This window comes from Excalfactoria chinensis, chromosome 5 (genome assembly GCF_039878825.1).
Source record: "Excalfactoria chinensis isolate bCotChi1 chromosome 5, bCotChi1.hap2, whole genome shotgun sequence".
Lineage (NCBI taxonomy): Eukaryota > Metazoa > Chordata > Aves > Galliformes > Phasianidae > Excalfactoria > Excalfactoria chinensis.
The window spans coordinates 46,095,150-46,115,601 of record NC_092829.1 but is presented as its reverse complement, the minus strand read 5'-3'; the positions used below and the strand labels follow the sequence as shown (position 1 = coordinate 46,115,601).

Genomic DNA, 20,452 nt, shown 5'->3' with positions numbered 1-20,452 from the left:
ATCTGGACAGCCCTGGAACTGCTACAGTGGTTGCTGTTGGCGCTGGGTCCCCACGTGGGGAATCCATTCCCTCCTGCTCATGATGCAGGGTAGGTGTGGAGGCTGCGTGTCCTCAGATGCAGGCAGTGCTGCGTCCTGGCTGATATGCAGGGCTTTGGGTGGCTGACCTGTGCATGTCCGTACGAGTACTGGGACCTCATTCACCTCACTACTACCTGCAGAACTACAAAGGCAGGTCCAGGACCCCACCATAATGGGGTATGCACTGGGGTGATGAGGGAGGCCCTGTTGGGGTCACACCTCTCCATGTGGGCACCCTCTCTGCATGGGCACAGCCAGAGCCCCAGCTCAGGGACACGCAGCACCCAGGAAGGCTGGCTCCCTCAGGGACATGCAGGCACCAAGAACCCCAGTGGGGCTGTGTGACGCCAGAAGTGGAGCCAGCCTCATATTTGGGCAAGAAGCAGGTTATTGGAGGCTGGGACCCAGCAGGCGGCTGATAACCCTGCTGATAACGGCTCCCACTGTATCTCACCATCCCCATTGGCTCCTGCCAGCAGAGGCTGCCTATATCTCCCCTCCTCATGCTGGTCCATGAGCTGAGCGTGTGGGTCATGATGGTGCCTGCCAGGGTGCTGGGACTGCTCCTCTGTGTGCAGCTCTGCAAGGGTGAGTTGTGGGGCAGGGGGGGTGGCCGTGGGACAAGGGGGAAGCAGAGAGTCTGGGTTGCAACCATGGGACAGGCACGCACAGGCTCAGACACCTCCCTGCATTGTACACAGGCAGCGAAGAGCTGCGGCTGGTGGATGGTGGTGGGCGCTGTGCTGGACGGGTGGAGGTGAACCACAAGGGTGAATGGGGCTCCGTCTGCAGCTACGACATCCAGTGGGGCGTGGAAGAGGCCAGTGTGGTGTGCCGGCAGCTGGGCTGTGGCACGGTAGTCAATGCATACCCATATCCCCCATTTGGGAAGGGCAAGGGACGCATCTGGCTGCATTCCTACCTCTGTGAAGGCACTGAGGCCACCCTGCAGGACTGCCCCCACTTCGGCTGGGGCACCCATTTCTGTGGCCACGAATGGGATGTTGGGGTGATCTGCTCAGGTAAGGTGGGCTGGCTGGGATTGGGACACCATGCCTGGACCCCTGGGGAGGGCTGAAGCCAATCCCTGATGCAGAGGCACTGGAGCTGAGGCTGGCTGACGGCGGGGGACCCTGTGAGGGGAGAGTGGAGGCAAAGCTGCGGGGACGCTGGGGCACTGTAGCTGACGAAGCCTGGAACATGAATCATGCTGAGGTGGTGTGTCAGCAGCTGGGCTGTGGCTCAGCTGCTCACACTACGTATACATGGGAAATTTTGATAGAACACATTCCGCTGATGTTGGTCAATATCAACTGCATGGGGAATGAGAAGGCCATTTGGGATTGCAGCATTCGGGGCTGGGGTCCATACAATACTATTTATGATCATAACGCCTCTGTGGTCTGCCAAGGTGAGAGCTGGGGACACACAGCACTGTGGGGAGCCCTTCGCACACATCCCTCAGCCCAGCAGCCCATCTCTCCCGGCAGGGTTCTCCCGACTGGTCGGAGGGGACAGTGAGTGCTCAGGGAGGCTGGAGGTGCGGCAGGGCCAGGCCTGGGTCAGCGTCTGCCATGGCCATGTGGACCTCATGGCTGCTCAGGTTGTCTGCAGGGAGCTGGGCTGCGGGACAGAACTGGCCATATATGGGACTGGGCAACTTGGACCAGCAGAAGGCTCATTCTGGGATGGTTCCTTTGAGTGCAATGGCACCGAGCTCCTACTGTCCTCTTGCGCACAGCAGCCTCCCCACATCCAGAACTGCACCCAACCCGCTGCTATCATCTGCTCCCGTAAGTACACGGACCATGAATCTGCAACAGCCCCTTGCAGCGTGGTGCACATCCTGGGGTGTTTCAACCCACCAGCCCCAACAGCCTCCCTCTGCTGCAGCCTACAGCAGGTTCCGGCTGGAAGATGGAGGCTCAGACTGTGCTGGGCGGGTGGAGGTGGAGGCACGAGGGGTGTGGGGGCCCCTGTGTGCCACTGCCTGGGACCTGCCCGACGCCCACGTCCTCTGCCACCACCTGGGATGCGGCTCTGCCATCTCCATTCCGCCTCCAGGCCACTTTGGGGTGGGTAGAGGAAGGCTGCGGAGTGACGCCCTCAGCTGCAGGGGGAGCGAGCGGCACCCGGGCGAGTGCCCTGTGGAGGTGCTGGGGCAGCCCGCATGCCCCCCCGGGCACACTGCCGGTGTCAGCTGCTCAGGTGGGTGTGGGGAAAGTGGGAGCTGGCCGCGGGTGGGGTGCACTGCCTGTCCTCAGGACACAGCCAGGCTGTTGCAGGTGTTGCCGAGCCCCTGCAGCTCCACGGTGGGGAGAGCCGCTGCGATGGACGGCTGGAGGTGGCCGTGCGCCCTGGAGTCTGGGCCCGTGTGCCTGTGGGGCTGTGGGACAACGGCACTGCCACTGTGGCGTGCCGGCAGCTGGGCTGCGGTGTGCCTGAGAAAATCTATGCTGTGCCGGACAATGGCTCCGGCCCCATGGAGCTACAGGAGCTGCGCTGCGTTGGCACCGAGGAGCTGCTGGCACAGTGTAACGCCTCAGGGATGACCACGGAGCCCAGCAAGAGTCCTGCGGGTTTGGCCATCGCCTGCTCAGGTGAGTGCACTGTGAAGGGCCGCAGGCATCACGCTGCCATCCCCATACCCAGCCTGACATTCCCACACAGGAAGCAAGCAGCTGAGGCTGGCGGGCAGCCCTAGGCGCTGTGCCGGCAGGGTGGAGGTGTACAGCGAGGGCACCTGGGGCACCGTCTGCCAGGACACCTGGAGCCTGCAGGATGCAAACGTTGCCTGCGGCCAGCTGGGCTGTGGATGGGCCCTGGAGGCACCTGGATCCGAGCGCTTTGGGCCTGGCACTGGCACGCTGTGGCCGGGTGCTGGGCGCTGCTCTGGGTCAGAGGATGCTCTCTGGCACTGCCCATCCCCGGTGCAGCGTGGCTGTCGGCGTGGTGGCGGTGCAGGCGTTGTGTGCTCAGGTGAGTGCTACCATCCCCATGTAATGGGAGCAGCCCCACCACCCTCGGGGTGCACTGATCCCCTGACCCCGTTGCAGGGCTGCTGGACCTGCGGCTGACGGGGGAAAGCAGCAGATGCAGTGGGCACCTGGAGGTGCTGCATGAGGGGATGTGGGGTCATGTTTGCGCCAATGACACCAGCCCTGCCACAGCCGCTGCCGTCTGCCGACAGTTGGGATGTGGCCATGGGGGGAGTCTGGCAGCCTTCCCTGCAGAGGGCTCAGGCCCCGCATGGCTGAGCTGGGTGAGTTGTGAGGAGGGGGCCCGCTCCCTCTGGCACTGCCCCTCGGCACCCTGGCAGCTGCAGGAATGTGGCGACGCCGGCATCACCTACATCAAATGTGACGAGGACACCGGGGACAGGAGTGAGGCCACCAGCCCAGCCCCAGGTAGCAACCACCGGGACAGAGACGCCTCAGCAAATGGCTCTGCCCGTGCTCACTGTCCTCTAACTGCTGCCATTGGAGCCCCATGAGGCCTCACCCTTCCCATCACTGCCCCACAGCTCTCACCCACACCACTGTCCCGCTGCAGACAGCAGCACCAAGGAGCGTGTCATCGCTCACGGTGCTGTGCGTGCTCCTGGGGACGCTGCTGTGCCTGGCCCTGGCCACCCTGGCAGTGCAGGCACACCGTACACGGGCCCTGTGCCAAGGTGGGCACCTCTCTGTTGGTCCCAAAGTATGGGGAAGCAACTTGGGGACACTGGGGACACCGGTGCCATGCATGCTGCCTTGCAGGCCACGGCAAGGATGCTGCCTCCGAGGCTGTGTATGAGGAGCTTGACTACAACTTGATTCCTGAGTACCGGGAGGTGCCCAGCCACACAGGTGGGAGCAGGACAGCCCCTGGGGCTGTCCCCATCTCCTGTCACGTCCACAACACACTTCCTCCCCTCCAGCCCTGTCCCAGGGCTCAGGGAAAAGGGTGTCCGATCACAGTGGGGATGGTGCAGAGGAGAGTGACCTGCAGGTGTCCCCAGGTAGGGGCACGGGCACGGAGGTGCACTGTGAGGACAGAGAGGCACAGGGCACCCTCTGTGGGAGCCCAGCCAAACATGGGAGTCATGCGGAGGTGAGATCACAGATCCCTTCCCAACTTTGTCCTTACCAGCATCCCCTCCCTGTCTGTCACAGCCTCCCCTGCCCAGCCCCAGCGCAGCCCCTCGCATGGCTACGATGATGCTGTGGCTGTTCCGGAGGCGTCTCCCTCTCCCCACCCCGGGGATGCCCCAGCACAGCCCCCCGAGGACACGGGCTACGACGACGTTGGTGTCAGCACCCTGGGGACATCGCTGTGAGCAAACTGTGGGGACACGGCTGGAACTGGGACCTGTGTGCCCTGCGAGGGGTGGTTCTGGCCTTGGCATCATTGCCTCTCCCTGCCCGGTGCACAGAACAGCAGCAAAATGCTCAGTTTTCCTTCCTGATGCTGGGACGCAACAGCTCTTTTTTTTTTTTTTTTTTTTTTTTTTAGCCCAGCCTTGTCTCCTGTACCTGAGTCTGTCAGACACTCTGTGTGTACGTGGGGTAAAACTGAGTTACAGAGACATCCCCATTGGCTCTGGGTATGGGTGAAACAACAGGATGGCTGGGAGATCTCCCAGATGTGATCTGGGATGGCTCCCATGACTGCTGTGCAGGAACATAATGAGAGTAACACCTGCACATCCCCAGTGGCACACAGGTGTGTAGGCATGCTGGTGAAGCCTTTCTCCTCAAGGTGATAGAGGAGCCATTTGGCAGAGTTGTTGTACTGGAGCTCGCTCTCACCCACACAGAGGTTCAGGTGGGGAATGAGAAGCTGAAGGGCAGCCCTGGCTGCAGTGCTAATGAACTGTGGAGCTCGGGATCCTTAGTGTAGTGATGAGTACACGCAGCAATCTCACATCCCTGGGCTTCTGGACAGCAGCAGAGTTTGGCCATCACAGGGAGATTCTTGCTAGAGTCCCTTGTGGTAAGGCCTGGGAAAGGTCCTTGTTATTAACCAAGAATCACCTCCTCCAAACTCAGAAGCAAGACATTCTGATGCAGAGAAAGTCAGGGAGGCCTGCATGGGTTAACAAGGAGCTCCTGGCCAAACTTTAACGCAAACTGAAGACCTAAGGGGATGGAGCAAGGATGGAAAACACAAGAGAGAAGCATACAGCTAGCATGAAGGGATACTCAAGTCATGGACTAAAATGAACTCAACGGACCTTTTCATGGGACATTTCAATGGGCATTTTGAAGAAAAGGCCCACACCTACAATAGTAATATTTCAGCATATCAGTGGGAATTCAAAATGGGTGGGAAGGGTGGTGGGAATTCATGAGGATATTTTCTCAAGTGTAAAACCCGAGCATGATGCAGATGTTATAGAACTGTGGTGGATATTCTGCTGGTTTTTGCTGGGATAGCATTAGTTTTCTCCAGCCCAGGAAATGGTCTGGCCCTAGAAGTGCTGTGCTGTCCCAGTGCCAGCAGAGAGCAGTGGCAGCACAGCAAAGCACCACGCCTGGCGGTGGGGATGCACCAGCGATGTCTGATGTCATGGCTCCGTGTCATGCCCGGAGGCTTTCAGTGTTCTGGGCTCTTCACCCCGTTCAGATGTGACCGTAAAATCACACTGCCCACAATTCTGTTGGGAAGGCATCTCTGCGGGTCTTTATCTCCAGCCTCTTGATTTGGAGGTTCAATGCCCAGTTGCCCAGGGATTCCTTTTGTCTTGAAGCCCTCCACAGATGGCAGCCCCAGCTCAGCAGGCCAGGAGTGATGATCCTTTTCCTCTCCTCCACATGGATGAGGACACACCTGGAGAGCTCAGTCAGCTCTGAGCTCTCTGGTACAAGAGAGAGGTGGACACCCTGGAGAGAGTCCAACCAAGTACCACGAATGTGATGGATTAGAGCCTGTCTCCTATGAGAAAAGGCTGAGGAATCTGGGACTGTTCAGCCTGAGGAGATCTTCTTTGTTCTGTGGAATAAGGCAGCTGATGGGGAGGGCATTAAAGAGGCAGAGACAGGCTCTTCTTGCTGGTGAGGGACAAGGTGCTCTCATTGGCTGTTCACCACACTGATCACTACAGCCCCATTCTCTACCAGAACCATCCCGGGAAGGGGAACTAACCAGTAAAAATAGGGGAAATGAACCTGTCCATAAGGAAAGAGCCATGGTTATTTCAGCAGCTGTTGCAGCAGAAACAGGTTTAACTGTTTATTACCCAAAGCATGCAGCTATGATGCAATTCCACACAGAAGGTGCCCTTCCCAGCCCGGAAAACTGAGGGGAGGACAGGGATGGGATACAGAAGGCTGCAAGGGGCAGTGGGAAGTCTCCTCTAGACCCGCCAGAGCCTTGTGGGGTATGGTAGAGCTGGGGTGAAGGGAGGGAGTCACTGAAGTGAGATGCACATGGTGGCACCATGTGGATGCCAGCAAAAGAGCTCTCCCCATCTCATTCCCAGCAGAGCAGCTTCCACACTAAGAAGGAGCTTTTGCTGCAGGGAGGCAGTGAGCTCCAGGCTTTCCTGCCCTTCACCCAGTCATCTCCACTCAGCCATTTCTCACGTTCACCAGCTTTCACTTCTCCTTTCCTTTCTCTTAATTCAGCCATGAGAGGAGGAACCACCCACCAGCTGCACCCCCTCCTCTTCATTTCCCCAGACACATCCTCACCAGTGGGACGTCCGGAGCGCTTCAGCCATGGTCTGGGTGCTAAGGGTGGTCCTCCTCGCCCAGGCCCTGGCTATGGCAGTGGCAGAGGTCGAGCGGCCCCAAGAGCCACTGTCCTCTGTGGGGTTTCAGGACTGCAAGAAGACCCTGAAGCTCCCAAGCCTAGAAGTCCTCCCTGGGGGAGGCTGGGACAACCTCAGGAATTTAGATATGGGCAGGGTCATAGATCTGAGCTACTCGCTGTGTAAGACCACTGAAGATGGGTCCTACATCATCCCAGATGACATCTTTACCATTCCTCGCAAGCAGAGCAACCTGGACATCAACTCTGAGATCATTGAGTCCTGGAAGGATTACAAAAGCATCACCTCTGCCTCCATCAACCTGGAACTGTCCCTCTTCTCTGCAATCAACGGCAAGTTTTCTTATGACTTCCAGCAGGCCAAGACCCACCAAGTGCAGGAGAAGGCGATCATCACTCGCGTACAGGTCAGGAACCTGGTTTACACTGCCAAGATTGACCCAGGAGCAGGCCTGGACAAGGGTTTCAAGAAGCAGCTGTTGACCATTGCCAGCCACCTGGAGAACAACCAGACTCGGATGGCTGATTTTCTGTCTGAGGTGCTGGTGCTCAACTATGGCACCCACATCATCACCTCCGTAGATGCTGGAGCCAGCTTGGTCCAGGAAGATCAGATCAAGGACACCTTCCTGAAGGACAGCTGGGCCAAGCGGAGCTCCATCACCGCCTCAGCCGCTGTGGCCTTCCACAGCATAGTCAATGTGAAAACTGAGGAGTCCCAGGGCACCAGCTCTGCCTTCACCAAGCAGTACCTGGAGAACCGCACCAACTCCAGGGTAGAGAGCATCGGCGGGACCCCTTTTTACCCAGGCATCACCCTTAAGACCTGGCAGGAGGGAATTAGCAACCAGCTGGTGGCTATTGACCGCTCGGGGCTGCCTCTGTACTTCTTCATCACCCCCAGCACCCTGCCAGAGCTACCCAGCCCCACGGTGAAGAAGCTGGCCAAGCGTGTGGAGATGGCCATCCGCCGCTACTACACCTTCAACACTTACCCTGGCTGCACTGATGCTGCCTCACCCAACTTCAACTTCCACGCCAATGCCGACGACGGCTCCTGTGCAGGGACCATGACCAACTTCACCTTCGGGGGAGCCTTCCAGGAGTGCACCGGGCTGGCCGGCCCAGACACCAATGAACTGTGCCGGGTACTGGAGCAGAAAAACCCCCTCACCGGGGCTTTCTCCTGTCCTACCTCTTACAGACCCGTGCTGCTGGGCATGCAGGAGCGGGAGGAAGGCCACAGCCACTTGGAGTGCCACAACAAGTGCACCCTGGGCATCTTCTGCCATCGTGTGTGCAGGGATGTCTTCTGGCTCTCCCGGGCGCAATTTAGAGCTTACTGGTGTGTCGCAAGTGGCCCAGTGCCCCCAGACTCGGGCTACCTCTTTGGGGGGCTGTTCAGCAGCCGCAGCATCAACCCCCTCACCGGTGCCCAGTCCTGCCCTGCACATTACTTCTTGCTGAAGCTCTTCGATGACCTCAGGTTGTGCGTGAGTCAGGACTATGAAGGAGGCAGCCAGTATGCGGTGCCCTTCGGGGGCTTCTTCAGCTGCCAGACAGGGAACCCCTTAGGGGGTCAGCACCAGGGTACTGCCGAGGACCCCTATGCCAAGCGCTGCCCCACAGGCTTCAGCCAGCACTTGGCACTGATCAGCGACAGCTGCCAGGTGGAGTACTGCGTCCAGGCTGGCATCTTCACAGAGGGTTCGCTGCCACCTGCACGCCTACCACCCTTCACCCGACCCCCTACCAACCTGCCAGCCATTGACACCGTGCTGGTGAGCAGTGGGGATGGGGAGAGCGCCTGGGTGCGGGATGGGACGGGCCGCGCGTGGCGGCTGGCAAAGCCCATTGAGATCCAGCAGGCAGCAGAGATGGTGAGGGGCCGGGCACTGACGGGGGGTGAGGTGGCTGGCGTGACTGCAGCAGTGGTGGTGGGGCTTGTGACCATCCTGGCAATGGTCTGCTACGGTCGCTGGAGGTACAGGAGAAGGGGGTACCTGCCTATGGGTGAAAGGGCCAGGCTGCCTGTGGAGAGCCCAGGGGACAGCACTGCAGTGAACATGGGTGAGGGGCACCAGCAAGAGCCAGCAGGGCTCACAGAATAAGCATTGCCCAGCCGCTTGCGCTCCTAACCTAGGCTAAGCCCCTGGCCCACTCCTTTCCCTGAGGCACAGCTGTGCAGCAGCACCAGCCCCTGCACATCACCCCATTCCCACCACAGGCTCACCCCTCTGCAGCTCCAGTACCCTGCAGGGCTCCACCACACTTCCCCTTCTCCAAGCCTCCTGATTAACCTCCGAGGCCACCGCCTGGGGCCATCCCACCACCACATCTCTCCGTCAGCCCAGTCAGCTTTGCTGCTTGAGAGATAAAGCAGTCCCCATACCCCACTACAGGCCATGCCCACCCTCTCCTCCTCCCCATACCTGGAAAAGGGGAATCCAGTGCCCATCAAAAAGCTTCTGAGGTTGTTGGAGTACCCGAAAGAACCTCAAAGAGCAAGGGGAAGCCATGCAAACCCCCCCTGCCGACTCACCAGGTAGAATCAAGTCCATCGCAGAGATTCACTGCATGTAAAAGCACTTGGCTAAGGGACCAACCCCTTGGAAAACACCCTGCTCCCCCCAGAGTCCCCCAGCTATTGCACACGCCCAGCACCTATTCCCACCCACAGGAACAGGAGGGCCACCCGCGCCTCCATGTATATCTATCGTGATAGATATACACACACATGCAGAGAGGCACGGATCACTTTTATTTCAGCCAGCCAATAATTGCATAGGCAACACAGCATTAAAAAAATAATGATAATAAAAAAAAGAACGTTGTTAAAAAGCTGTGTCACATTAGTCATCAATCTGGCACCCTGGGGGTGGGGGGCCCTGTCCCTCCCCCGGATCACATGAGGGTTTTGCATAGCTCCAGCTCAGATTTTTCTGCAGCAGGGCAACCTCGGGTGCAGTCATGCAGAAATCATGATGTTCCCCTGCTGCAGAGCTGCCCAGAAGGGGATTTCCTAGGGACAGAGGGTTTCTCCCTTGAGGTAGAAGATGACAGTCCATGCTAAGGAAGGGAAGGATGGGGGGGGGATGAGGTGCCTGGCCCTCCCTGTGGGTGCCCGCTCCCTCGCCTGGTCACACAGACGACGGACAGAAGACAACAGAGAGGCCAGGCCACATAGGGACAGTGAGCACTCCTCCACCATCCGCTTTATTGATGCCCTGGGGTGCAGCCAGCTGGCGGCGATGCACCCCGTGGACGGGGGAGAGGAGAAACAGCAACGACGACAGAGTGATGCACATCAGGACGGATCCCTCCCACGCCACCGTCCCCCAGGACGGAGGGTGAACCAACCCCAAAGGAAAACCAGAAGGGGACTAAAGAAAAGGGACAACGAGGACCCAACCCCACAAGGAACAATGATGGGGGGGAGGGAGACACAGGGGCAGTTTGGGCAGAGCTCCAGCCCGACTCACCAAGCCAGGGTATCTCACAGGATGGGATCAGGCGGAGGGCATAGAACAGCCTGTGGGGAGGACGTTCCCCAAAGCATCCCCCTGGAGCCACAGGGCCCACTGTTCCCACCCCATGTGGCTCCAAGAGGCCCTGTGAAGTCCCTGGGTCCAGTGGAGGCCACCAGCTGCCATGCAAACCCCATCCCCTCCCCTTCCCCCAGCCACACTTACCCCCTAGCACACCAACCCCCCCAGCCCAGCCCAAAATCACTGCGCCAACACACTGCCAGCTAACGTCCACCCCGCTGAGACTTCAGCAGGGACCCCTGAGCCATGGGACACGGCTGGAATCCAGCAGGAAGGTGATGGCTTCTCATCTACCCCTGCTTACAGAGATCCATGGGTGACAGCTCCACTGTGAGACACTGAGCCCTTCTGGGTCAGTATCCCCCTTCCCCCACACATCCAGAGCACCACCAGGCTTGGCCACAGCACCACGTTCCCCTGCCCACCTCCCAACCACCACCACCTATATGTACATATATACGACAAACCCCCAAAACACGAGGTATATAAAATTTAACACGGGGACGCCCCCATACGAACAGTTCAAGGAACCCACTACTGGGGGGAGCGGGGATGGGAGACATGCTTCCCCCCCACGCTCAGCTTCCTACCGCCCTCCAAGCCCTTCCCAGTACAGGGACAGCCCAGACAATGGGACCCCATAGGGCACAGCTCAGACACAGCCAAGAGGAGGAGGAAGGACGAGGGGGTCCGGTCGAGATGGACCAGAGCCCCCAACCTCTGTGGACAGAGAAGACCAGTCGGGATGTGCCAGACAGGACAGACAGACAAAGAGACGGGTGAGGGATGAGGTAGGGCCACAGCCAGAGACCCCACAGCCCAGCTCCCACCCACTGCCCAGTACCAGGATGCGGTCCCAGGCCCAGATGGGTATCAGGGGGCACCAAGTCAGGCTGGGACGTGGGTAATTAGGGAGGGGAGGGTCCTGGCTTGCCCTCCCCAGCTCCCACAGAGCCCTGGCAGCAGCACGCAACATTTGTGTGGGATAATGCACAGCAGCGACTGGCTGCTGGGGACGGCCAGGCCAGGGTCACCTTTGTGGCTCGCAGCACCAGCTGGCTCTGCCAGCAGGGAGGGGACAGCCCTAGGACACCCTCCCACATCGCCACTGACCTGGAGCTGCTCCCAATGCCCTCCCAATGCCCCAGCTGGGATTCACTGGTGGCTTCTATCCTTGGATACAGCAGTGGGAACCCTTGCCGTGGCCTCCCCACCATCACTCTCAGTCCTTCTCCTGCGCCAGACTCTCCTCCGTGATGCCCTGGGCTGCGAGCTCAGCCAGGACATTGTCCAGGTAGTTGATGTCAGGGTAACCGTGGCCGGTAAGGTTGGAGCCAAACTCCGTCTTGTGGTGGATCTCATTCCATATCACCGTGTCTGACTCACCCGTGGTGCTGGAGGTCCCGATGGCAAAAATCAAGCGCCGGTCCCAGGCTACCAGCAACAACTTCAGTACCTGGGGAGGGGGAGACAGGGCAGGCAGCAAGGTGGGCACAGGAGCTGCAGGCAGCACCCGCCTTTGCTCAGCACTTGACCAGCCAGGCAAACCCTCACCAAGGCTGACCAGAGATCCCAGGAGCAGAGTCCCATCCCACGCTGTTTCACACCAACCAAAATAGCAGAGCTCTCTAGCACACCCACGACAGGCTACAGGGAAGGAAGAGCTTCACCCAGATTTGTCTGCCAAAGCCAAGCCTGCTTTTATCCATGCTCCAAATCCCTGTTCCCATCCCTCTCCCCCTCACAATAATGCTTTGCCAGCCTGAACCCCTCTCACCTTCCTGCCCTTCTCGCTGTCGGGCAGGTAGCAGTGCCGTGGGAAGCCACGGGCAGTGAAGCTCTTCCCCGGGTTTGGATGCTCCGGTCCCTACAGCATACAATGGAAGAGAAAAATAAAATACACTTTAGAACTCAAAAACACACTCTGGGTGCAACAAAACACCGAAACTCCATCAGAGGCAGAGCCACCTGCTGCCACACGGGGCTTAACCAGAGCAGCTGCACTCTAACAGCAGCCCTAAAACCACCACCCCCAGCCTTAGGTCACAGTGACGCAGCAGCAGCAGGGCTGCGGGTCCCCACAAGGATGGCTCACCACCAGGGCACTCCCCGGGACGTACCTGCACCCCCGGGGGGATGTTGTAGATGATACGGATGGTTTTGCAGTCAGAGTGGCCAGGCAGTGCGTGAGGGATGATGTGGTACTCCATCTTCCCTGGGGGCTGTGTCCCCGTCTTCACCCCATAAATGGTTTTGCAGGTTGGGCACTGCAGGCTGCCATCCTGAGAGAGAGAAGTAATGAAAGCAGTGCTCCCCGGCACCACCCAGCACGAACACACAGACATCTCCAAGGCACTCAGGAAGCAGGAGGGGACTGGGAGGGCCTGCAAACCAACTGGAACGAAACACCCGAGGTCTGAACCTCATCAGCTTGACGAGCCCTACCTCTGCTTTTTGTTTTGGATTGGCAGAGAGAGAGAAACAGATGGCAGAAAAACAATCTCTAAGCAACGTGGAATGCATTTTCCCAGGCATGCCAAACAAAACAGCCCTGTGCAGAGGGCTCAGAAGTCCACCTGCAGCTGGAAAAGCAGTGGTGGTGTGTGCACCGACCAAAGGTCACCTCCCCAGCCCTGGGAGGGAAGCGAGGAGAGGAACCACAGTGGGGAAACAAAACAGCCATACAAGCCCAGTTTGTGATTCAGCGTTTCCAGCAAAGATCTGCCCACCATGGATCATTTTAATGGAGACACGTGGTTATGTCATGCACCAGGGCCACCCAGGATACCGAGCTAGGGGTCCAGGCCCTCACGGCTGCAGCCTCACACCTTGTTGCCGTTGTTGTACATGGCCACCAGGCAGTGGAGGTGGAAGATGTGGCCACACTTGGCCAGCTTCCCCACCAGGTCAGGCTTGACGGCCGGCTGAGGGCCCTTGTAGCCGGACGGTGCCGAGAGCCGCTCCATGCAGATGGTGCAGTCCTGCAGGGAGAGGGGTGGATAGGGCCTGCTGACCCATGCCCAGGGCATGCAGCCCCTCTTCAGAGGAGCCACAAGGAGAGGCTGCAGGCACATAGCACAGCCCAGGGGCACTGCCACCTCCCACCCCACGGACAGCCCAAGCCAGCCCCACTGCTCGCACCTCATCTGGCGGATGCCGCACCTTCTGCAGGTATTTCTTCAGCACCTCTTCTGGAGCTTTACCTGCGGGACAGAGAGAGAGTCAGCAGGGCTGGTGGTCCCACAGCCAGGATGGTGGGAAGGCTGGAGGGGGCTCACCTTTCTTGGCCTGCTTCTTGGTGGTCTTGCGGCAGGTGTGGGAGATGCCGGGGATGGACTGGATCTCGCTCTTGCTGACAGGCGGGGGGTGAAGCACCAGCTTGGGGGGCCGCGTCAGGCAGACAGGCAGCCCGGCCGCACTCATCAGGATCCCTGTGATGCCTAATGGGGGGTGGCAAAACAGCACTAAGGAATAAGGAAGACCCCCACAGACCTTCCTGGTGGGGCCATCCTCACCTGCCAGAGCTGGGTTCACAGGGCTGGAGCCATTGAGGTTCTTTACAGGGACAGTGGGGACCCTGCAGAGAAAGCACAGGACCACATCATGGCCTGCTGCCCGCACCAGACGGCAGTTTCCCAAGCAACCAAGCAAGCCCTGGCTGGAAGGAGAGAATTCCCCACCCTGCCCCGTGCCCCCCGCCCTGCTGCTGCCTTTTCTCTCACTCTTTAGAAACTCCGCCTGTGTCTCCAAACCATTCACAGCCTCTTTTTGTGGCTAGGTCGGTGTTTTTTTTTCCCCTCCATTCTCCTACAGCCATTGCATAGCTGCTCCCCCCACCCCGCGTCAGGGCTCTCTTCCATGGGAAAGTTTCCCGGTGGGTCAGGAGCACAGAGGGAAGGGGGAGGACAGAGGGAAGGAAAGGGGCCAGGCTGTGACAGGAGGCCGACGGCAAAGCAGACAAAAGGGAGAAACAGCGCATTGAGCGGCCCCCACCCCACCACAAAAAAATGGTCTTCAGAGGGTGGGGAAGCACCCCTTCTCACGGGGCCCTAAATGATTTTCTGTGGCAGGAGAAGGGTGGGGGACAGAAAAAGAACTGAAGAAAGAGCAGCCCAGCCTCCTCATTGAGATGCAGGAGGGCATTCTGTGCTGCCAGCCCCCCCTCCCACGCAGGGACCAACCAGGGGTGTCCATGGGGAGAGCGAGTTGCCAGCAGAGCCCTCTGCCCATGGGGAAGCGTTGAGGCCTCCCTCCCACCATGCTGAACGGCTCAGGGATGCGGTCCCCTGTTCTCCCCACAACTCGCTCATACACGCGCAGATGGACTCACCCCGAGGCAATAAGCACACGGGACTGGGCGATGGCCAGGCGCTGCAGGTGGCTGCGGTTCAGAGTGCCGAGGCTGGGCCGGGCCGCCTTGCTGCTGCCCGCACCGGGGGGACTTGGGGCAGGGCCGGCTGGGCTCAGGGCAGGCGTGCTGGCTGCCTGCCACCGCACACCTTGTGAGCCCAGAGGCTTCAGCGATCCACGCACTGTGGCCGTGCCGTCAGGCACCTTGGCACCCGGAGCCTTGGGGGCAACGGGAGGAACAGGGGGAGCTTTGCGAGGCTGCAGGGTAGCAGCCCCCAGGCCGCCAGCTGACACGGCAGCTTTGACGCTCATCACCAGGAGGCACTGGGGGCAGGCACAGGCGGGGGCCGAGGGGGCCGCTGCCGCCCCAGGGCTGGCCGGCCAGGACTGCGACTTGGGCAGGGTGCCCGACACCAGGGGGTACACCATGTCGAGGCGGCGGCGGACGCGGCGCTTGCGCTGGGTCTGCCTGTTGATCTGGCCCATAGTGGCAAAGTCGATCACGTAGCAGAAGCCGATGGTGCTGAGGTCCACCCAGGGGTGCTGTTTCTCGTACGCACGCTGGATGGTGATGCCCACATCCATGTCGTAGGGAGTCCAGGAGCCGCTGTCATTCTCCCACTCCCATACGACACCTTTGCCCGGTGCTGAGGACAGGTCATAGTAGCTGCGCCGCACGGGGCGGATGGTGCCTGTGGAGGGGACAGAGATTTCATCAGAACTCAGCAGCAGCCTGTGGGCAGGGAGCAAATGGAACTGCCCCGACCGGCCTCACTGGTGTTGGGACAACAGCTTCCTGACTCAGCCACTGTCCCCACCCCGCCACGGGAACAGCGTGCCTCAGTTTCCCCAGGCCATCCCAGCACCTACGTGACACCCATTGGCTTGTCACAGCACACCTCAGCCAGGTCCCGCCTGGCACGGCAGCAGAACACGATCATCCTGCTCTGACCGGCCACGTGTCCCCCTAAAGCCCACAGGAATGTCAGTCCCCCTTAATCCCGACCCCTACCACTACTACCATCAGCTCCCATGCCAGACCGGGTTCCCCCCCGAGCAGGCTGGAGATCAGAGAAGCGGGTCGCCGCCCCATCACGCACAGGGGGCACCTGGTGGGGAAAAGCTGCCTGCACAAAGCAGTGCCGAGAGCAGAGGGGAGCGGGGCCTCGCTGCACGCAGTGATTTATCCTAATCCGGCGCGAGGCGAGGAGGGCGGCAGCGATGGCATGCGGCATCTGGCGGCCCCGGCACTGTGGGAAAGTGGCGTGTCCCCCCCCGGCCGCCGGGCCGGCTGGCCTCCCATTCAGCAAGGGAAGAAAAGGGACAATAGCTATTCAGGGCCTGCCAGGGTCGCGACCCCCCCAAATCAGAGCTGTTTAATGACCCAAAATACCGACATCCCCGGCAACCCGGGGAGAGGCAGAACAATTCCCCTTTCAGGCCTCCTCCCCTGGGCAACAATAGCCCTCAGACACATGGCGCTGAATGCTGTCCCCCGGCACCAAAGGTCCCTTGTCCCCGAGCACCCGGGCGGGCCACGGTTCCCACCAGCCCTGGGCTGCCGGAGAAGGCAGCACCACCGGGAGACACCGCCTGGGGACGAGGGACGCTGCCATCCCTTTTCTATGGCCAAGCAGGGGCTGCCGGGGGAAGGAAGGGGCACAAACCGCTGTGCCGGGCACACCCACACATCCGTGCCCCACATTTCCTACACCTGCGCTCAGCCCTCGGGGATTGCCCAACACCTGCCCGTGCTCCCCACCTGGTGTCCCCCTGCAGCCCCACCTGTACCCTGCCGTGCCCCGGGGCGCGATTTGTCCCCACAGCACCCCACAGGGCCAGGGGAACACAGGGAGAGCCCCACACACAGCGGAAGGGTCTGCAGGGAACAGAAGCGGTCGGCAGGCTCCGGTCAGCTCAGCACTAGTGCAAAAGGCTGCGATTGCAACAGGGCAGCGGCACGGAGCAGGGAGCAGGCAGACGGCGAGGAGCAGAGCTGTGCAATTCCAGGTCAGGCCGTGCGAGGCAAAGCCAGGGCTCAGCGTGATGCAACGCACGGCTCGGCGAGCAGCAGCAGGCAGCGCGGCACGGCGGCGCAACCGCGGGGCGGGCAGCGGGACGCGGAACGGAGCGGGGCGGCACAACGCAACGCGGGACCGGGAGAGGCGGCGCGGCGCAACCCGGCTCGGGCAGTGCAATGCAGCGCGGGCCCGGCAGCACGGTGCAACGCGATTCCAGGCCGGGCGGCACCGCGCGACGCAAGGTGGGAACGGGGGCGGCCCCGGGCCGGCCGGGCTCACTCACCGGTGTCCTGGCGGAACTGGTGCATGGACTGCAGGTCGATGATGTAGGGCGCCAGGCGGCTGTCAGCCTGGCCCAGCACCACGCTGCCTCCCGACCGCGGCCCGGCGCGGGCCACCGCCTCGATGTGATGGCTGACGGCCGGGCTGTAGGGCCGCCACCGCCCGTGTTCGTTCAGCCATTCCCACACCACCACGGCGGAGGCGAGCAGCATCGCTCCTCCGGCCCGACCCTCCGCCGCCGCCGCCTCCTCCCGCTGCCCGCGGCCGCTGCAGCCCGCCCCGCCGGCTCTCGCATGCTCCGCGGGGCCCTGCCCTGCCCGCCCCGGGGCCGCCAGGGGCCGCTCAGCGCCGCTCCGGACTGCAGCGCCTCTCCCCGGGCGAGCGGCCCGCGGCGGCGGCGGGCGGCGGCGGGGGGCGGCTCCGCATCGCAGCGCCCGCGCACCGCGCACCGCCCGCCCCGCGCGGCCCCGGCCGAGAGCGCGCTCGGGGAGGCGGGGCGCAGGAACACCCCCGGGACGGAGCTCCCGGTGAAGCCACGCCCCGTCCCGAGGCCACGCCCCGTCCCGCCATCCGCCGCCACCTGAGCGCGCTCGGCGCTTCCAACGCCGTGTCCTTTCTCGCTATTCAGCGGGACCCGCTGCGGGCAGAACAGCGAGGGTGGCTGCAGGAAAACCGTGCCCTGGTTCCCCGCTGTGCAGCTGGAAACGCCACCTTCAATCAGGGCAGATTGGGTTGGAAGGGCCTTAAGGACCCTGGGGAGCCGCTCGGGCGATGTCTGATGTCCCCGCCCAGGCTGGGCCCTGGCACGGCTGCCAGCAGCTGCCCCAGCCCGATCGGGTTGCAGGGCACAGTGCCAGGGCTGCTGGGGCCCCGCTGACATTCAGGTCACCTCCTGGTTGTGCTTTTGCCCTCTCCCCGCTGTCCCAACAGCGGGACTGGGTGTGCGTTCTGCTTGGGATGCAGGGGGTACTGGGGGGTGAAAAGAAGGTCGTGTGCTATTGCACATAGCGAGGTGTGAGAGAGAGCAATGCTTTGAGTAATCCCCCCAAAAAGGCCAGAAACAGTTACTCGCAAGTGCACGGAAGCAGAACCATGCAAGTAATCCAATGGGAGCTGCAAAACTGAAGCTCGACAGGTAGCAGCAGGGAGGAAGGTGAACATCCTCCCACTCCAGCTTCCATCCTATGTGCCAGGCATGCCCACCCCGACCCCATAGGCAGCCCCCGTCCCACATGCCAAACAAGCACCACCCCAGCCTCGCCCTCCAGCCCCCTCAGGCTGTGCAGACGCTGCTGGCGCTGGGCTCTGTGCCCGGAGCTTCCAGCACCCGCTGGGACAAAGGCGCTTTGTGCAGGGCCAGTGGCATGGCCGTGCCTCACGCCTGTGCCCCGGGGAACAGGAACCCCCTGCAGCGTGTTGCTCTTGGGGTCGAGGAGAAGGCAGAGGGGGACCGGGGCTGACGTTGCAGCTGTACCTCCCCTGTGAGCCCTCTGCAGCTTTCCCTCACCTCTTTCTCACCTGCACCATTCCCTCATCCCCCTCTCAGACTGCTCCTGCCACAAAGAAAAGTACTTAATTAGGAACAAGGCAGCCTGCGGAGTCCAGCCCCCAAGAAGTCACAGCACCCCAGTGGCTCTCCAGATGCTTTATTTGCTCAGCATCCATCACAGCCATGCAGGGAGAAAACAGTGGCCGACAGTGGCTGGTGCTGTTCGCTTCTCCCTCTCCAGTCTTAGAACAACCCCAAGAGGCACAAAGCCCCTGGCAGAGGGTCTTCTGAGTCAGCCTTCTGTATAAATACCCTCTCTATACCCTGTCCGACCAGCTGAGAGATGCCATCCAGCTCAAAATCCCACCCCCCTCCTGAGAAAGGCTCCAAGCGGTCAGAGCAGAAATTCAGCACACAGAACACACAGGCAAGGGTGGGAGCTGTGCAGGAACAGAGAGAAAAGGGAGCACCTGAAGGAGGCAATGCTTCAGGCCTTGCAGAGGGGGAACAATTCCTAAGCCACCTTTCACCAGGTGATGCTTCCACATCGCTCTCACCTCTGCAATAACCCCGAGTCAGCTCCCCTAATCCAGAAGCATCACCCAGCCACCAGGAGACAGGGAGAAACCCGGTCCCACAGAACAGGCCGTCCCTGCACAGCACACCAGGGGTCATGGCTTCCAGGCCATAGTGGGACTGCAGGTCATCCACAAGGCCCACCTCACTGTGAGTTCCCTCCCTCTGCCTCAGTTTCCATCACAGGGAAATGGGCCCCATTAGGAAGCAGAAGGCCCCTGGGTTAGTAGCATGAGCCCCCCCACTCCCTGAAGTCCCTGTGCCTGTCAGCAGCCCTGCACAAGGATGGGCCCCCCCAGCTAAGCCCCATCCGCACACCGCCATCACTGGCTCTCGGGCAGACCCACTGCTGTGCCGCTGCCCGGGCCGTGCTTGGCGAGCTGCCGCAGGTCCCGCACCGACCTGACGGCCCACTGGGCCAGCTCCCGCAGCACCCCCAGGCCCCGCAGCTTCTGCTCAAAGAGGCTGAGGCGTGGGGGTGCGGGGGGCTCGGAGCCCTCCTCAGCAGGGGTCCCGTGGCTCTCCAGCTCCAGCAGCTCCTCCAGGTGGTAGGTAAAGGCCGAGACCTGCAGCAGTACAGCCGCCAGCGCTGGGCCCAGCTCAGCATCGGCATCTCCCAGCTGCTCCCTCTGCTCCTCCAGCATCTGTGCCAGCAGCGTGCGGAAAGCCCGGTAGGCTGCCAGGTTGTCCAGGAGGCGCTGGGTGCCCGTCTGCTCGGCCCAGCGCTCCGCTGCCGCCGCCGGCACCCCATCCACCGCCGCCACGCTGATGGAGGCGTCCAGGCCCTGCCGCTCCACCTGCGGGACAGACAGCCAGGATGGGTGCTGGGACAAGGGAGACCTCCGGCATCCCCCCCTGAGGAGTCTCACGGCAGCAGCCTCCCACTTGCACTCCCAGCCCCGAGCGCAGGGTGAACTCACGTAGATGTCCAGGAGGTCGGTGACATCCGAGCGCATCTTCCTGGCCAGGCGGATGCCGCGGCTGCACAGGTCGTGGTGCCGGAGGGTGGCTGAAGGGGTGTCTGCCGCCGCCATGGCCCAGGCGGCCGTCCCAGGCTCACGGCGCAGTGCCCGAGCAGCCCAGGGAGGACAATCCCTTGCTGAGCTGGTGCATTCCAGCCGGGAGCTCCGCTCACGCGTCCGCTGGCCCGGCTCTCCCCCTCTTCCGCGCCTGGGGCCTGGCACGACGCTGCAGATTCCCGCCTCTGGGATCAACAGCAACAGATTATTTCCCTAATTCCCCATGCTTCGCCACTCTAAGCTCTCTGCCCAAAACGCTCTCACCCGGCAGCGACAGGCTCCTTCCCCGCGGCACAACCAGCCCCACTCTAATCCCTGGCTCAGGCCGGAGCG

General features: G+C 61.3%; 4 protein-coding genes across 4 annotated transcripts; 2 read left to right on the top strand and 2 right to left on the bottom strand.

Annotated features, from left to right (window-relative positions):
* The first annotated feature begins 584 nt into the window (after positions 1–584).
* Positions 585–4,399, top strand: LOC140253319 (scavenger receptor cysteine-rich type 1 protein M130-like). The gene is made up of 12 exons (XM_072338835.1): positions 585–669; positions 783–1,103; positions 1,178–1,492; positions 1,572–1,874; positions 1,975–2,289; positions 2,367–2,681; positions 2,752–3,060; positions 3,138–3,488; positions 3,605–3,754; positions 3,840–3,935; positions 4,001–4,081; positions 4,236–4,399. Exons 1-12 carry the CDS (start codon positions 585–587, stop codon positions 4,397–4,399), a joined length of 2,805 nt encoding a protein of 934 aa, XP_072194936.1.
* Positions 4,400–6,735: 2,336 nt separating this feature from the next.
* MPEG1 (macrophage expressed 1) lies at positions 6,736–8,950 on the top strand. The gene has a single exon (XM_072337657.1). The coding sequence runs from the start codon at positions 6,783–6,785 to the stop codon at positions 8,943–8,945; it is 2,163 nt and encodes a 720-aa protein (XP_072193758.1). The 5' UTR covers positions 6,736–6,782; the 3' UTR covers positions 8,946–8,950.
* A 2,654-nt stretch (positions 8,951–11,604) lies between these two features.
* DTX4 (deltex E3 ubiquitin ligase 4) lies at positions 11,605–17,462 on the bottom strand. Its single transcript, XM_072337659.1, has 9 exons — positions 17,037–17,462; positions 14,713–15,424; positions 13,898–13,959; positions 13,661–13,822; positions 13,524–13,585; positions 13,211–13,363; positions 12,503–12,664; positions 12,160–12,249; positions 11,605–11,838 (listed from the first exon to the last, which is right to left on the bottom strand). The coding sequence occupies exons 1-9, from the start codon at positions 17,245–17,247 to the stop codon at positions 11,605–11,607; spliced, it is 1,848 nt and encodes a 615-aa protein (XP_072193760.1). The 5' UTR covers positions 17,248–17,462.
* A 1,227-nt stretch (positions 17,463–18,689) lies between these two features.
* CNTF (ciliary neurotrophic factor) lies at positions 18,690–20,300 on the bottom strand. The gene is made up of 2 exons (XM_072338754.1): positions 20,021–20,300; positions 18,690–19,897 (listed from the first exon to the last, which is right to left on the bottom strand). The coding sequence occupies exons 1-2, from the start codon at positions 20,132–20,134 to the stop codon at positions 19,424–19,426; spliced, it is 588 nt and encodes a 195-aa protein (XP_072194855.1). The 5' UTR covers positions 20,135–20,300; the 3' UTR covers positions 18,690–19,423.
* Between the last annotated feature and the right edge of the window lie 152 nt (positions 20,301–20,452).

Excerpts from the sequence above, each read along its gene's own strand:
- LOC140253319 (XM_072338835.1), top strand. The coding sequence starts at position 585 with ATGCTGGTCCATGAGCTGAGCGTGTGGGTCATGATGGTGCCTGCCAGG. Across the intron at positions 3,489-3,604 it reads GGCCACCAGCCCAGCCCCAG|CTCTCACCCACACCACTGTC; the intron begins GTAGCAACCACC and ends ACTGCCCCACAG. Across the intron at positions 3,936-4,000 it reads GCCCAGCCACACAGGTGGGA|CCCTGTCCCAGGGCTCAGGG; the intron begins GCAGGACAGCCC and ends CCTCCCCTCCAG.
- CNTF (XM_072338754.1), bottom strand. The coding sequence starts at position 20,134 with ATGGCGGCGGCAGACACCCCTTCAGCCACCCTCCGGCACCACGACCTG. Across the intron at positions 19,898-20,020 it reads CCGACCTCCTGGACATCTAC|GTGGAGCGGCAGGGCCTGGA; the intron begins GTGAGTTCACCC and ends TCTGTCCCGCAG.
- MPEG1 (XM_072337657.1), top strand. The coding sequence starts at position 6,783 with ATGGTCTGGGTGCTAAGGGTGGTCCTCCTCGCCCAGGCCCTGGCTATG.
- DTX4 (XM_072337659.1), bottom strand. The coding sequence starts at position 17,247 with ATGCTGCTCGCCTCCGCCGTGGTGGTGTGGGAATGGCTGAACGAACAC. Across the intron at positions 13,364-13,523 it reads TGCGGCATCCGCCAGATGAG|GACTGCACCATCTGCATGGA; the intron begins GTGCGAGCAGTG and ends CTCTCCCTGCAG. Across the intron at positions 12,665-13,210 it reads TGTACAACAACGGCAACAAG|GATGGCAGCCTGCAGTGCCC; the intron begins GTGTGAGGCTGC and ends TCTCTCTCTCAG.